The sequence below is a fragment of the Erpetoichthys calabaricus genome, chromosome 1 (genome assembly GCF_900747795.2).
Source record: "Erpetoichthys calabaricus chromosome 1, fErpCal1.3, whole genome shotgun sequence".
Lineage (NCBI taxonomy): Eukaryota > Metazoa > Chordata > Cladistia > Polypteriformes > Polypteridae > Erpetoichthys > Erpetoichthys calabaricus.
Genome location: NC_041394.2, coordinates 117,272,034 through 117,289,809, shown reverse-complemented (window position 1 = coordinate 117,289,809; position 17,776 = coordinate 117,272,034). Strand labels below are relative to the sequence as shown.

The 17,776-nt window shown below is 38.6% G+C and overlaps 2 protein-coding genes across 2 annotated transcripts in view; one reads left to right on the top strand and one right to left on the bottom strand.

Moving 5' to 3' along the window:
• Window positions 1–12,861, bottom strand: part of LOC114646930 (cystine/glutamate transporter-like) — a 53,944-nt gene extending 41,083 nt beyond the window's left edge. The window contains exons 1-2 of the mRNA XM_051929696.1: window positions 12,631–12,861; window positions 5,013–5,139 (exon numbers count right to left, since the gene is read on the bottom strand). Coding sequence (XP_051785656.1) covers window positions 5,013–5,139; window positions 12,631–12,814 — 311 coding nt within the window. The 5' untranslated portion in view covers window positions 12,815–12,861. The remainder of the gene's footprint in view (window positions 1–5,012; window positions 5,140–12,630) is intronic.
• LOC114644348 (cystine/glutamate transporter-like) overlaps window positions 1–17,776 on the top strand; it is a 621,881-nt gene that overhangs the window by 202,369 nt on the left and 401,736 nt on the right.

Below are 17,776 nucleotides of genomic sequence, written 5' to 3'. Positions count from 1 at the left end.
AAAACTACAGTATTTCATTCAGACATTAGAATTCTGGCGTTTGGAATTAATCAACGTTATTTGCCCAGGGAAATGAGTTACTTCATGTTTATGTTCCTCCTACTGCAAACAGAGACTCAGCAATGGAAGTGATTTTGTCACCAACACTTTAATGATGAGTCATTCTTATCATGCATATCATATGTGGTGACTTCACCCATGTGACTTTGAAAGGAAACAATGACACATTTCCATCAGTTTGTGTAATTTTCCACTTAAGGAAATAACAAGCTGAACCTGCATTATTTAAATATTAAAAATGCCTTTAAGTGTAAACTACTGGCACCTTTAGGCACACAACCACAACTTGATTTATCATATTCCCAGCTATAAGCCTATTATTAGCTGGCAACCTGTTACCACCAGAATAGAAATGAAGCCTGGAGCCTGAAATGGCTCTGAATGACTGCTTCCAAATGATAAAATGGGAAATGGTGTGGACGTCTCATGGGGACGAAATTGAGGGACTCCGTTGCTGCATGACAGACTACAGTATATTAATTTTTGTTTTAACACTATGATACCTTCAAAGGCAGTACATTGCTTTTCAAATAAAAATCCCTGAATTAGTAAGGAGCTAAAAGGTCTCCTGAATGAGAAAAAGAGAGCATTCAAACCCAACGACAAAGATGCTATGAAATACACACAGAGTGCTGAAGAAAAAGCTGAATGAAGGAAAGGAAGCTTAGAAAGCTAAAATAGAAAACAAACTCACTCAGAATAATATAAAACCAGTTCTGAACCAAGTTTGTAATAGACTTTACCACCTACTGCCACCTTCCTCCAATGACCAGCCTCCTCATACCATCCCTTCTACATCAACAACTCTACTTCATCTGGTAAGTGACGAGTCTGCCTTTGACTATCAGTATGGATTGTCCTTACCTGAAGAGCAATCAAGGAGACAGTTGAGGAGTCTACACACAGAAAAAGTCACAGGACCAGACTGAATCAGTCCTCAAGTTCTTAAAGCCTGTGCCGACCAATTTTATGGTATCCTCTGTCACCTGTTCAGTCTGTCACTAAGATTACAAAATGTTCTGCTGCTGTGAAAAACATTATGTATTATCCAGTTCCAACATCCCATATCATAAAGCCTTTTGGAAGGATGGTCCTAGACTTTATGAGCCCTCTTGTGAAAGACCACTTGGACCCATTGTTTTTTGTTTATTTTACAAAAATTGAAGTGGGAGATGCAATTATCTAAAGCTTATTCTCATGTAGACAAAGCCATCAGAACTGTGATGATTGTGGTTTTTGATTTGTCTAGTGTCTTCAATAACTTCCAGCCATCCCTACTAAGAGTTAAGCTCTGAGATATGCAGGTGGATGGTGCCATGGTGTCCTGGATAATGGAATATCTGTCAGGCAGTGAGTTAAGGTCTGTTTCTCTCATGAGGATGTGAACAACACTGAAGTGCCGCAAAGGAGACCATTTCTATTACTTTTCACGTCACCCTCTACACCTCACACTATAAATTTAACACCAGGGGCCTCATGTATAAACGGTGCGTACGCACAAAAATGTTGCGTAAGAACATTTCCACATTCAAATCGTGATGTATAAAACCTAAACTTGGCGTACAGCCACGCACATTTCCACAGTAGGTCATACCCTGGCGTAAGCAAGTTCTGTACTCGGTTTTGCAGACTGGCGGCACCCAGCGTCAAAGCAGTGCTATTGTTCCTGTGTGGTTACCCTTTCTTTTTTAAACCCACATCCCTGATGTTGCTTTATAAATACACTGAAATTAACTGCATATTGTTTGTTAGTTTAATGCATCTGATTGTAATTAACCTGTAACAATATAATGGTTCACAGAATGGTCAAACTATTCTAAATACAATAGCTGCTTTAGCGTTGTTACTCTCACTGCACCTTCTTCTTCTTCTTCTTCATCATCAAGTCCTTCCGTGAGAACCCTAATTACAAAGAGGACTATTTCATTTATGTTAGGTAGAATAGCCAGAGGGGACTGGGCGGTCTCATGGCCTGGAACCCCTGCAGATTTTATTTTTTTCTCCAGCCGTCTGGAATTTTTTTTTTGTTTTTTCTGTCCCCCCCTGGCCATTGGACCTTACTATTTTTCTATGTTAACTAATGTTGTCTTATTTTAATTTCTTATTTTGTCTTTTATTTTTCTTTTCTTCATTATGTAAAGCACTTTGAGCTACTTTTTGTATGAAAATGTGCTATATAAATAAATAAATGTTGTTGTTGTTGTTCTATCAGCTTCTCCCGTTAGGGGTTGCCACAGTGGATCATCTTTTTCCATATTACTCTCACTGCACCACTCGGAGTATTTATATCACTGTATCTGAGTGGGGAATCACAGATCTACAGCAGCTGACTGGAAAGAGAATTATCGTTATACAGCATGTAGCACACACTGCCTCAGCCATGCTGTATATTGAACTGCTCTCACACGGCAAATGCTTCAGAGCCTTTCCTGTACAGACCTCGCGGTTCAGAAACAGTTTCATCCCAGGAGCTATAAACGCATTCAATCAGTCCATCAAGTGCTCCTTCTAGAACTGTTAGTACTTATAAGTACAATCACCTCACTGTAAATTTGCACTACAGTTATAATATTGCACAACCTGAGCCACTTTATAAAGCGTGTATTTACATATGATGACGATATCATTTTTAAGATGAAATGCAGCAAAATATGTTTATTATATTATACAGATAAAACTTTAACTTTAACTACATGGTGCCGCAGCGCTAGCAAGGAGCTGGAGCTCCGTTCATGGATTTTTCCTGCCTCGTTCTGTACTCTTGCTGGTGCTGATGCGACACTGGAAGGATAGATGGATAGGATAATTAAACACGTACTACGAAGATATTTCAATGTGCCTTAAAAGTTTTGAAGAATCGGTGTTCTAAGCTTACAGATGGCTTAACATCTATTACAGAGCTGATTGTGTGGCGATTGGGTATTTGGAGAAAGAAAAGTAAGGACAGGAATTGGGGGTTAGTATGTTTGAAAGAGACAGTACTGCTGCAATAAATTATTTCATCGAAGGTCAGGCATGGCGCAGCAACTTTGATATCTGACAACTTCTTTTTTATTTCGGGCACTGTGCAACTTTGTGAACTTGAGCTTTCGAGTTTCTCCGACACGCTATGTCACTTGATTAACTTCCTTTTGTTGTTTATACCACTGTTTAAACCAACAAATTGTACGTTTTTCCTTGCCTCCACTTGGTATTCGCTGAAATTCTTCTATTTTCCCTCGTGCTTTTGCCATTGTATTTTCACAGAAGGGTGAGCTTAAGGGCTATTTATACTGATTTGCATATTCAAGGAGTCGTAATTCTGGGAGGAGTTGGGGCGGGACAGCAGGAGCATGCATGTGAGTTACTTTTGATGCTGACTGGGATTTATGGAGCGGAACAACGTGGAAGTTGGCATTCACACAGATTTATGCATCTGGATTTTTTTGTGCGTAAACACATTTCCATTTTTGTCCGCACACCATGTTATAGTGTGAATTGTACGCACAGCGTTATGCATGAGGCCCCAGGTCATGTGTCGAACACAAATTCTCAGAAATTTTGCATTAATATAGTGTATTGACAAGTGGGATGAGACAGAGTATATGAGTCAAGTGGAAAAGTTTATTGGTGCAGAAAGAATTGTCTGCAGCTTAGCAGGAACTGGTTATTGACTTCCACTGCACCAAAGAACCTCTATGCCTGGTCACTGTGGATGTGGAGGTGGTACACTGCTACAAGTACTTGACGGTCCATATCAATGACAGGCTGGACTGGTCTCATAACACAGAGGAACTATAAAAGAAAGAGCAGAGCAGACTCTTTTTCTAAGAGACTGTGTTCCTGTAATGTGGGTTGTGACATCCTTCACATCTTCTACAACTCTGTGATGACCAGTAAGATTTTTTATGCTGTGGTGTGCTTGGCTGGTACCATCACTTTAAGAGAGAACAACAGAATCAACAAGTTAATTTAAAAGGCTGGATCAGTTTTGGGGCTCATACTGAGCCCACTGGAGGAGAAAGTAAAGATAATACTGATGACCATTATATGTAATGTTGCACTTCCAGTCTCTGACACGCTTACATTAAGTACTTTTAGCTGAGGAATTACTCAGCAGAGGTGTATCAAGAAACACTATTGGGGCCCCTTTTTACCTACAGCAGTTCCCCTTTATACTGCCTCACTGTGACTGTGACTGCTCTTTTTACATTTGGCCATATCAGACATTATCTATCTATCTATCTATCTATCTATCTATCTATCTATCTATCTATCTATCTATCTATCTATCTATCTATCTATCTATCTATCTATCTATCTATCTATCTATCACACAGCAGGATTCATAGACCAAATTTTGTATCATTATTAAGGTATAACTGAGAGGTTCAAAATTTCTGTTCCAGTGAGCAAGCTCATTTTTTTTATAGTTGAGATTCTAATGGTGAAAAAACTCTTTATCGTTGAGCAATAGTTACAGAACAAATTAGAAGTCTGTTTTGCTTTGTAGTATATATCAGCATATGTCCACATGAAAAAAAAATATGTCTGAGGAATCCTCACAAGCAATTTTCTAAAAGAAATAATACAAGGTGTGATTACACCAAATTACAAATTTTATTTTACTAATCACTTTGCCAATGTCAACAATCACTCATGCTAGTTGATTTTCTCATGTACAGTAAAAATACAATATAAAGAACTTTTTTCTAAATGTTAATGAGAGTATGGAGTATTATTTTTTCATTTCGTATTCCAGATATAAACCAGGTGGTAGGCATCGATCATTCACTCTCCATAGATCACATGAAGTACTACCACCCTTTCTCAACAGATACAATCTAAACCTTTGTGTTGACGATGTGGCAGTTTATTGGTCTTTCTTGAATTTAGAACTTGCCAAATCTTAATCATTAAAACTACACAATAAAGAATATATTATCTTCATGCTCAACTCACAAAAAACTTACCGAATAAGAATAAATTGTGCCCAGAGACGAAGAAATGCTAGCATGGGTCCCAAGGTTTCCAGAATATAAATGTAATGTGCACCAGACTTCTTAATGCATGTGCCTAACTCAGCATAGCACAGCGCTCCTAGAAACCAAGCATAAAATAAAGGACATCACTGTAAATGTAAGGGAAAAATATTCACAACTATAAAACAAACTAATAGGTCATCTTGTTGAAGCACATACCCTAATAGTTTTCAAAAAAAACGTTTGTGTATCATTTTGGGGCATATAAACTATTAACCAAGTACATGTGCTTGATTGACTGGTTTCTTCTCATTTTCTCTGTCAATTATGTAAACATTTTTTACATTGTAATGTTTTTACATTTGTGACCACAATTAACAAAAAATCAATACCAAATCTCCCACAAAATGGGTGATAAGCAGGTTAGTAAAACAGATGAGTTAATAATGGCCAATATCTGTCTTTTGAGATTCTAGAATAACAAAAAATAATAATATAATTTTACTGCAAAAATCTAATTATTTTAAACGATACATGATTTTATGACTTCTTGGAATTCTCAAGAGTGGTTTATTTTAAATGATCTACCGGTATGGCAATTTTTACAATTATCTTTTAAACTAAACAAAATATTATCAATTGCTTACTCTTGGGTGATGAGTCATGAAACAGCAGGTAGCAGAACTTGCCAAAACTGGAAAACGTCTTGTGATAATAACAGACTCAAACTAACTTTTGTGAGAACACAGAAGCGCTTTTCATCAGTGTGGCTTCTGTCTTATGAGCTATTTTTGATGTTATTTATGAGATGTTTCTATAGTAGATGTATTGAGTCAATTTTATGTAGAGCATGGCTTGTAAATCTTAAATTTATTAATAAAAATACAATGAATAAAATTGTGAAAGAGTAAAATGATAAGAACCCAAATCTGTGACTACTCTAAAAATAAATTTGGAAAAGCAAAGTGTATGCTTTCAGAAAACACAAATCCACCAGAAATCCATCAGAATACCAGCATTATCCATCTGGTCAGAAGCTCAGATTACAACAATAAAAATTAACTAGTTCAAATATTCCTTCACTCCTAAAGCTGAAATATACTGTACCTTCTTATAAGATTTATTTTAATTGACAGCTACAAGCGTAGATTGTATTTTTTTTTATATAATAGATACACATTCCTGAAACTGCTTTTGGGAATATTTACATTTGATTTACTTAAACTGTACTCAGAACAGTCTGATATGATATCATACAGGTCACCAAAAACAACAACTTATGAAGTCAGTACTTTCCTTCCTATTGCAGACACTCTGTTCTTTTAGAACATTTTATTCATTTTGTCTTCCAAATCTACCCAGCTCCTTCCATCTGGCCTAAATTTGATTTACTTACAAAAGCTTATAGAGTACAGTCATACATAAGTACATCTGTAAACACTGTCATTTCCTGATGTGTACTTAAAGTAAGACTGTCAAAGTTAACTTACGTGATTCATTTTCAAAGGTAAAGCATTTATTAAAATGAGGACAATGACCCTAGTAAGGTTAACATTAGAGAAAAATTCTATTCCAGTTTTAAAGATTGTCTTTAAAATGACTTATTTTTAAATAAACACATAGGTAACTGAAATCTGCTTCAGTTGTTGTATAAAAGTAGTTGTACAGTATATCAATGTAGCTATACACAAGAGCAAAAGTCCTCAATCTGTGTACTACGCAAACAGCTGTCAGGTGGTATGTAAAGTAACGGAACAGTAAAAAAGGTGTAAAAAGTGGGACTTAAATTAACACTTGGTTACACAGTGGCCGAACCCAACTCACCATGCTTAGCCATGCTTCAGTTTCATCACTTGCTCTCCTGTCTTTCCCAGCTCTGTTCTCCTTTTCAGTGTCTCTTCCACTGCTCACTTTTGCTCCAAGGGAACAACTCACTTTCACTTACACACCTCTTTGACCAGATCCATGCTAAGATTGTTACTGTTCCATACCCACACACCAGGACTGAGAGCTGTCTTTTTCACCCATTCCACCCACAAGAGCCTAAACAGCATCTCTCTCTCTCTCTCTCTCAGGTCCAGTCCTCCAACAGTATAAGATTTTTGTTTTGATTAACTTGTTTTATGTAAAATTATTTTTGAACAGTGTTAGAAACAGGCAGACTAAGGCAGCAAAATATGCAATTAAGAACAAAGGTGAATTTTTAACAGTTTTTAATAATAAAAACACAGTTGACAATGTTTGGTAACCTCCGTCCTTCCTTTATAAATTAAATACAAGAATAGAAAGAAGCTGAACTCTGCTTAAAGTTATCAAAACTGAAACCCAACATGGACAATAATGACCCTTTGAAACATTGTGGCTTAGTCTTTGCTTCCACAACCCTCCACCACCTTGACCCTCAACCTTTTTCACTGTTGATGACTTTTTTCAGGAAAAGGACCCTGTCATAGGAAGTCAGTTCTCATCACTACCTAAAACCAGCCTGCTCCTGAACACACCACAACCTTCTTCTCTTTTTCTCCTCTCTCCACCAGTGATATTTACAATCTCCTCTTTAGTCACCTCACTACCTGTCCACCTAAGCCCATCTTCTCACATCTCCTCCAGGATATCTCTCTCTCACTCATTTCTGTAATTACACACGTTGTCAAAACCTCACTCTGCACAGGCACTTTTCCTAAATTGTTCAAACAGGCCGTAATACCAATTCTCGATCTTTCTCAAGTAGGTCATTACAGACCAGAGTCCCTTCTCTCCTTTCTTTTCAAAACACTAGAATGTGCTCTCTCTAACCAAGACTTCTTCCCTCCTTCTACAGAACAGACTGCTTGATATAATCAGGATAAAAGAATGGCCACTCCACCAAGAAAGCTCTACTCATCGTTTCTGATGTGGTGGCAGGCCAAAGCTAACAACATGTCATGTGTGCTCATCATGCTAGATCTCTCCCCTGCCTTTTATACACTCAACCACCAGGTCCTCCTTGCCACCCTCTCCGACCTTGGTATCACTGGGATTGCCCTGAAGTGGTTTGAGTCCTAACTTTCGGGGAGATACTACCATGTGTCCTGATGTGTAGAGATGTCAAGCGTGCACCAGGCAAACATGAAGGTGTCCAAAGGATCAGTGCTGGGTCCTCTTCTCTTCTCTCTGTACACCTCCTCTCATGGCCATATCATGCAGTCCCATAGTTTTTCCTATCAGTGTTATGTTGACAATACAAAACTATACCTGTCATTTACTCCAGAAGACCACATGGTATAAAGAAGAATCTTTGAATTTCTCACTTATATTGTAATCTAGATGAAGGAATACCATCTCCAGCTCAGCCTGTCACAGAAGGACCTTCTTGTTATCCCAGCTTGTATGCCTACTCAGCACCCCATCTGTGTTTATCTTGGTTCACTATCTAACATCTGTTAAGTAGTTATGCAACCTTGGAGTGGTGGTTGATGATTAGCTGTCATTCAAGGACCATGGTTATCAATGGTCTCTCCGTCTTACAGATTCACTCTGTACAGTATCCACAAGATCAGGCCATATCTTACAGAGTACACAGCACAACTCATTGTCCAGGCTTTGGTCTTGTCATGTCTGGGCTACTGTACCTCTCTACTGGCAGAAGCACTGGCATGTGTCACCAAGCCATTGCAAATGATTCAAAATGCCGCAAAATTCACTCATCTGGCTTCCTGCATCAGGACATATTAAGTCCAACTCCTTTAAGCTTGCCTACAGAGTATTCAGTGGGTGTGTACCTAAATATATGATGACTCTTCTGAGGTCCTGTACTTCTTCTCAACCACACTGGTCTGCTGTTGAACAGCATCTAATGGTGCAACCACTGCATGGTATCAAATCCCAGTCCAAACTCATTTGATGTTTTGCTCCTGGCTGGTGGAACGAGCAGCCCAACTCTATTCTAAATTATGTCTCCCTCAATGTGTTTAAGAAGAATTTGAAGAGTCTTTTGTTTGACAAACTTCTGTCTAACTGATAACAGCTGTTAGATGTAATCTAGGAATTGTAACTCACTTATTTTTTGTTCTGAACTCTTTGCCTGTAATGATCAATTTTGGAACCTTGTTATGTAACACTTGCTTCCAAGCATTCCCCCAGACTGATGTTTGCTCGATTATGTCAGTCACATAGGAAAGAAGCATCTTCTGAGAAAACAACTGTAAATGTAAAGACACTCTTTAAAATTAAAATATTATAGGGATCTAACTTGTAAGAGAACAGGCAGATGGAACTAGTGGCGCATCTACATTTTTTGGTGCCCCGAAGCTTAAACTGTTATGGGGGCCCCTTTGCAACCAGCAACAAAAGTCGCTTCTGGTGCCCCACCTGGATTATGTGCCCTAAAGCTTAAACTTCATTAGTTTCATACTAGACCTGCCCCTGTGCGGGACTCCACAGGGGCATGTGAGACTCACTGGGGGGAGGACACAGCCATGCACACTGAAGGGAGCTTAAAGGAGGTGCAATTAACATGTCAGAGAATGATCCCCTTGAAGATGGACAGCAGTGTCTCCTGTGGTCAAAGAGGGGGAGCTGATTAGTATCCTTTCTTAAAGAGATAATAAACAGTACTTTATAGTACCATTAAACAGATGCTTGTGTCTGTGTGTCATTTCATCCCTCAAAGATCAGACTAATATCAGTCATATCATTAATAGGAAGAACTAATAAATTCTGTATAAGGAAATTCACAAGTGATATCCTCCACAGGCTGTATGATGATGCATTCTTAGCTTTTTATACTTTGGCAGGTGGTAGAAGCTGGTGATCAACAACACCCACCAAAAGAACAGTGGGATGGTGAACATGAAGAAAAAATTGTCGGTAGGTGATATACAACGATCTATTTAGCATACTATATATTGTGGTAGTATGGAAAACAATAACATTGATGCATGACAGAGTGCCTTAGTTTCTACAGCATGAAAATACAATAAATATTCCTCATGATATCACCTCTCCTCTCATTACCAGTGACACACTGAAATGAATGACTCTTATACGGAAGGGAGGGATAGGAAAAAATGACACAGACATGTTTTTAAGTGATTGATTGAAATGTCGAAACTAAAATTGTGGGTATGGCCTAGGGATGTGATCATTACCAGGGTGTTGGGGGTGGGGGAGGGGTCAATAGGGGATACTTCTGTGGCAAAATGTTAGATGCTGTTTCAGTAACCATGAGCAACTAGTCAGTGCCTTATCATGTGTTCAACATTACAACATACATTGAACTCAAATCTGTAGCAGAGGAGCAAGGACAATTTTTCATTAGATCTATTGTGTCAAGCCGACAAAGAATTGCTGCTCATAACCCAGTTTTAAATTGGTTCCATGAACCTCAGTCTATTTGTAGTGTGTAGGATGTGTTTGTTGGACCGATTTAGAACTGTAAGAACATCAGAAAATGTCAAAAAGGTGAGACAGGCTGTAGGGTGGAGCCCTTCACAATTCAGTATGAAGTCAATCAGTAGCATTTCAAACTTTTTGCTGATTTATTAATCAAGATTTTTCCTGTCACCAATATAAAATACAAATACTACATACATTTTTTTGCAATAGCTATGTGATTCTTTTACTCAGTTTACAAATGAAATTTGTGATGTTGAACTATTTGAGAACTTATTGAGAAAAATGTACTGTTTTTATATAAGCTCATTTGAAAAATTCCATTAAAACAATTGTATTTAAGACAAAGTAAATAAACTGCATTAATTAAACTTTCAAGACTACACTATTCCTTATCTGTTGCCATGAACTAAGTAAAGTAACCATTCACACTGTTTTTTAAAATTGATCACAACCTAATGCCACACCCGTTATAAAGAATTTATTTCTTTCCTAAAGCCTACACTAAGGATTTACACTGGCAGTGATATACCTAAGGGATCTATTCCCTGTTTGGAATGATAATTATATTTTTATTAACAATATGTTTGTTTTAAGGCAGTGTGGTGTAGTGGTTAAGGCTCTGGTCTTCCACCCCTGAGGGTGTGGATCCAAATCCTGCTATTGATACCATGTGACCATGACCAAGTCACTTGACCTACCTGTGCTCCAATTAAAAAAACAAAACAAATATAATCAATTGTATCATAAATAAGTTGCCTTAGATAAAGGTGTCTTGCCTACAGAGAATTCTGTGGTTGTGTACCTAAATATATGATGAAGTCTTCTGAGGTCCTGTGCTTTTTCTCAACCACACTGGTCTGCTGTTGAACGGCGTCTAATGGTGCAACTTCTGCATGGTATCAAATCTCAGTCCAAACTCATTTAATGTTTTACTTCTGGCTGGTGGAATGAGCAGCCCAACTCTATTCTAAATTCTGACTCCCTCAATGTGTTTAAGAAGAATTTGAAGAGTCTTTTGTTTGACAAACTTCTGTCTAACTGATAATAGCTGCTAGATTTGATAATCTAGGAATAGTAACTCAAATAAGTAAATGTAAACTTTTCTCTTTTAGTAATATTCATGTGAGAAATTTTCTTGAATGGGAACAAAAATGTTTAGTTTTTTACTATTATTATTATTTTATTATTAATATTTTTTCCATTTAACTTTTCATAGTCTATAGGATGATTTACTACTTGTTAGCTTTCACCTTGCAGACTTCAGAATATTTATTTAAAAATAATCCAAAGATAAATTTAAAAACAATAGTCAAAATATGGATCAAAATTTCTGAAACAGAGATCAATACACAAAGCAAATAGGAAAGCTCAAAATACAAAAGAACAAAGCCAAAAATCAGAAAAAACATACTTAACTCTAAACAAATATACAAAATCAACTACTCCTCTCAGGAGTGGCCATTGTAAAGGTTAGACTGCAAGTGCTCACTCTAAGCCATTATCCATATCTCTTCTGTTTATATTCCCAACTTCTCCATCATGTAACCGCTAAATGGAAAACATTGCCATTTAACAACCTTAGACACGAGGAACGGGGAAAAAAAAACATGTGAAAGGAAGGAATGGCTTAAGGGCTGGACTTAGCCCTTTCCAGACATTGCTGAGAAGGGCTTTCCCTATTGAAAAAGAATAACAGTTGTCAGAAATTGGCTAGGGGATAAAGTGCCAAAGAAAACACAACAAACTAAGTGTAAAAGTACAAAACAAAAGCCAAAACTCACTGTCAAAAAGCAAAGCCCAAATTCCTAAGTTCATCTGTCATTCTTTCCCACTCTACTCTCATAAAAATAGGTTTTAGTTTAGACGATTCAAAGCTTAAATGCCAGTCGGAGCATACTGTCACCTTTCATAATGGCGATGCGATGATATCCGTGTTCCATCATCAACAATTCACATGACTAGTTATGTACATTGTTGCCAACATCAATATCCCTATGGAAGTAACATGGAAAATGGTGGCACTTGCAAGGACGTTTTGTAAGCTAAAAATAATCTTTATTGGTTTCTTTCATCTAGGTTGCTCTTTTCATTGACTGAATACAAAGTAAAATCTACAGCTCATTTCTAAAAATTTTGAAAATAGTTTTTTTTAAATCATACAGATTTGCTGTATTTTCTGGCTGCTGATGAAACTTAACCCAGGCTTTCCAGGGAAGAGTGTTCCTTTACTTACCAAAAGTAGAAAAAATTCCTGTGGCCAACCAGATGATAAGAGACAGGCCCACATTGCCGGAGTTTCTCAGGACACCTTTAGGAGCAATGAAAATCCCACTTCCTACCATTGAGCCTACAATAATGCACAATGATCCTAGAAGGTTGACTTTTTTCCTCAGGTAAACAGTTTCTGTACTTGCCATTTCTGAAAGGAAGCTACTGTCTGTGTTAAGAGTGCTCTTGGGCACTTTCTCACCCTTCTCTCTCTCCTGTCTCTCTCTGTTTAATGCTGTGCATGGTTTTAAATAAAAATTCCCCTCATCTACATAAAGTTGTAAAACTGGATGTCTCTGTAAAGCCTGAATCTCACTAACTGAGACTGAACAATCCTTTGAAAACATTTCAGTTTCTTTTAGTAATATGAATTGCAATTAAACAATCATACTGTATCAACCAAATAACAATGAGCCAGAAAATGTGAAATTAACAAAATTGAATTGGCATCTTCCCTCAGATATAGAGCTGTTTCAAAGTCTTAACTTTCACACAACACAATCAATTCTTCCATACATTTTTTCTCCCTTCCTTGTCTATTACAGGATGACAAGAATCCACAGTCTACCCAGACAGCGGCAAACACAAATCTTGAGCGCTTAAACCTGCTCAAACCAGCCTTTAATTAAGGCTTAAACAAATTATAGTTGAAATGGGGAAGAATTAACAGAACACCTGATAAAACATCTACATAAAGGCTAAAATGTGCCAAACTCCTACACCTGTATGGAAGAAGAGATAAGCACTGCACCACCATATTAAGCATATTAGACATTTTTGATTTCCATATTAAAACTGCTTAATTAGCATGGCAATTGTTTTTTTTATTGGCAAACTGTTAAAACTATAAAGATTACTATTCATAGACAAGGAAAAGGAGTGCCTCCCTGCATGGAGTTTGCATGTTCTCCCCGTGTCTGCGTGGGTTTCCTCCAGGTACTCTGGTTTCCTCCCACAGTCCAAAGACATGCAGGTTAGGTGCATTGGCGATTCTAAATTGTCTCTAGTGTGTGCTTGGTGTGTGGGTGTGTGTGTGTGCGTGTGTGCTCCCTGCGATGGGCTGGCGCCCTGCCTGGGGTTTGTTTCCTGCCTTGTGCCCTGTGTTGGCTGGGATTGGCTCCAGCAGACCCCTGTGACCCTGTAGTTAGGATATAGCGGGTTCGATAATGGGTGGATGGAAAAGGAGTGATAAAGAAGTTATCAGTTGAAGTTATCAGTTGCAGGCAGACACATATTAGGCCACTACCTTAATTTTTCAGAAATATTATTTTCAAGCTGTCTGTTTTATCTAAATTTATACTTTTATTGAAGTACTTCTTAATTTATTATTACCTGAGAGAGCATAGGGTGGCACAGTGGGTAACGCTGCTGCCTCGCAGTTGGGAGACCCGGGTTCGCTTCCCTGCGTAGAGTTTGCATGTTCTCCCCATGTCTGCATGGGTTTCCTCCCACAGTTCAAAGACATGCAGGTTAGGTGCATTGGCGATTCTAAATTGTCCCTAGTGTGTGCTTGGTGTGTGTGTGTGCCCTGCGGTGGGCTGGCAACTTGCCCGGGGTTTGTTTCCTGCCTTGTGCCCTGTGTTGGCTGGGATTGGCTCCAGCAGACCCCCATGACCCTGTAGTTAGGGTATAGCGGGTTGGATAATGGATGGATGGATGAATGAGAGAGCATAGGAGGAATTATATATTTGCTTCCACCTCTCTCTCTAAGCTCACAATGACCTCAAAACCTCTCGACTATAAATGTTCAAGACTTCCTGGTGGCTAGTTCCAGTGTCTGTGGTCTCACAGTGTGTTGATTTTTTTATATATTGTTTTTGTATGAGGCACTGGGTCAATTCAGATTTTTTTTTGGCTTAAGTAATATTGAAGCTTATCAATTCAGTGTGATTTCTAAGTTTAGTTTCATATCTTTCCACTTTATTCTGTTTGTTTTCATGCCTTTTGTGTATGTCCTATACCGCTTCTTCAAATAATAGATGCAGAACCAAAATACATTTTAGTAACTTGTTTTACTCAGCACTTCAAGCCATCCATACCTGGATAACTAGATACTTTATTGATCCCAAAAGGAAGCTGCAATATTATAGCAGCCAAAATGCATTCAAGCCAAACAGTGCTGTCAATAAATAAAACAAATATGTACCTAGTAAAATGGCAGAACATGCAAATGCAAACTAGATAATGTGTTAAAAAGTCTGACAGTAGTTAAGACATGCTCTAGAGCACCATCGTAAAATTAACTTTGTGCTGAAGGTACTTCACAGGTTTACCAGCGTGTCATATAGCAGGTGTGACCCATTGTTGACAATTCCCAGCAGCTTAATCAACAACATCCGTCTGTCTGCTACTGCCTCCAGACAGTCCAAGCTAGAACAAAGCCAGTCTTGCTAATTATGTTATTAGATGTGTTGACATCTCCTTTTGTTGTGCTACTGCCCCAGCATACAACTTGCCACCACAGTTTAGAGTGTTTAACGTGTTTCATATCACTTAGGAGCTGCACTTTCATTAACTATTCGGTAAGTGGCTCTGATCTCCTCAGCTGATTCCAGATGTTGTCAGGTGCCATTGCTACAGCATAAGAAAGATGTCCAGTCCTTCCTTTTATCTTTTCACATGCTTGCTTGTATGGATGCACCATTCATGGCTTATTGCTGCCATTTGTCCACTGCTGCAAGGTTTTCTCAAGTTCCTAATACCCTGAATGGGATTAAGTAGTTCCAGTGAATGAATGGTATTCATTTACCATATCCACTATAGACTTTTACAAGAGTCTTCATATTTAGTCAGAATCTTCAGCATAAAGTTTAACCCAGAAACAGCAAAACTTAATAGAGGATGACTGTGCTTCCCTGTGATGTTTGTAAACGAAATTAGCAACTTTTTAATGGAGCAGTTAGACTTAAGGTGTGAAGGATTCCTTATTTATGTGTGCTCCAACACCTATTGATAATCAGTCAGTCAGTCAGTTATTCTCCAACCCGCTATATCCTAACACAGAGTCACGGGGGTCTGCTGGAGCCAATCCCAGCCAGCACAGGGTGCAAGGCAGGAACAAATCCCGGGCAGAGCGCCAGCCCACCGCAGGTCACACACACACACACACACACACCAAGCACAATTTAGAATTGCCAATGCACCTAACCCTGCATGTCTTTGGACTGTGGGAGGAAACCGGAGCACCCAGAGGAAACCCACACAGACACGAGGAGAACATGCAAACTCCACGCAGGGAGGACCCAGGAAGCGAACCCGGGTCTCCTAAGTGCGAGGCAGCAGTGCTACCACTGCAACACCGTGCCACCCTCCTATTAACAGTAAAGCATTTTTATCTGTTATTGTAATTTTTAAGGTATCTTTTGTTGCCTATGATTGACTGGCCCCTTCTCCAGAGTTTGCCCTGACTTGCACCCCCTGCTGCAGAGATTAACCACGGTTTGGTTTCATCCTGTCTTAGAATGTCATGATGTGTTTTGATATCTATTCTTGTGAAAGAATCTTCTCATACATGTTATAAAATACAAAAGTTGACAAGAAACATCTCTGGTCCATTTGAACATAAAACATACACTGCATTCAGAAGGTATTCAAACAGCTTCACTCTTTCCATATGCTGTATTCTAAAATTGATCAAACATTCATTCATTATCCAACCCGCTATATCCCAACTACTGGGTCACGGGGGTCTGCTGGGGCCAATCCCAGCCAACACAGGGCGCAAGGCAGGAAACAAACCCTGGGCAGTGCGCCAGCCCACCGCAGTTGATCAAACACATTTTTGTAATTATCTGTTGGCACACAACATTCCAGTTTCAAAAGGGAAAAACAGGTTTTTACAAATTACAAAGTGTGTTAAAAATAAAAACTGAAATATCATTTTTGTATAATCTTTGAGACCTGATTGTTTTAGACATTTCTGCAAATATATTAAAAATTGAAAGTTTAAATATCACATGGACATAAGTACTGAGACCTTTTATTAAGTCCTTTAAAAATGACCTCAGGCTCATCCCGTTGACCATCCTTGAGATGTTTCTACAACTTGATTAAAGTTCTCCTGTGGTCTTTCCGTTGTTTGGATATGAGTTGGAAAAGCACACTTCTGTCTGTAAGGTCCCACAGCTGACAAAAGGATATACCAAGCTACAAGGTCAAAGCAATTGTCTGTAGACCTCTGAGACAGAAAGGTTATCAGAAATATGCTGCAGCTGTAAAAGTTCTGAACAAGTAAGTGACTTCCACCATTCTTAAAATGAACAAGTTTAGAAATACTCAAACTGACTGCTGAGCCAAACTGAGCAAAAGATGGAAGAAGAACTCATAACATTCTTAGTAGAGATAAGAGAACCTGCTAGAAGCACAATGATTTGTGCAGCATTCCACCACTTAAACCGTTTTGGTGAAGTGGGTAATAAGTCTCTCCTTAGTAAAAGGCACGTGACAGCTTGCTTGGACTTTGCCGAAAACCACCAGTAAAAGAATAAACAAAGAGAGAGCATAAAGGTTTAGGAGCACCGAAGTTATCCCCTTGTATTATGATGGTGTTAGAAAAGAAAAAAAAGAGAATAAAAGAAGTCTTCGTCAGACAGTCATTCTCCAGTTGTCCCAAGATGGTTGCTTTATAAGGAAACTCATAAGAAGGGGTGAGTTCTGTAGGCCGGAAACCAAAAGTGATGTCATCAGAGGCCAGTCTGTCAATTATTCTTTCTGCAGAAGGAAGTAGAAGAGAGGCATTAGTTGACAGTACAGACCCCTTGGAGGGTAGTTACTATCAAATGAGCCCTGAGGTTGTCTGCCAATCACACCTTTGTGAAAACCTAAAGGATTTTGTCAAGGCCCAATAACCTAGTCTGGTCTCATGAAACCAAGGTTGAACTCTTTGGCTTGTTACATCTGGAGGAAACCAGGCATCTCTCATCACCTGGCCAATACTGTCCCAATGGTGAAGCACTGTGCTGGCAACATCATGCTGTAGAGTTGTTTTCCAGCAGCAGAGACTGACTGTTGAGCTTGTCAGAATTGAGAGAAAGATGAACAAATCAAAGTACAGAGGTAGATCTTTGAAAAAATGAAAATATTATTTTAGAGTACTCAGAACCTCAGGTCGC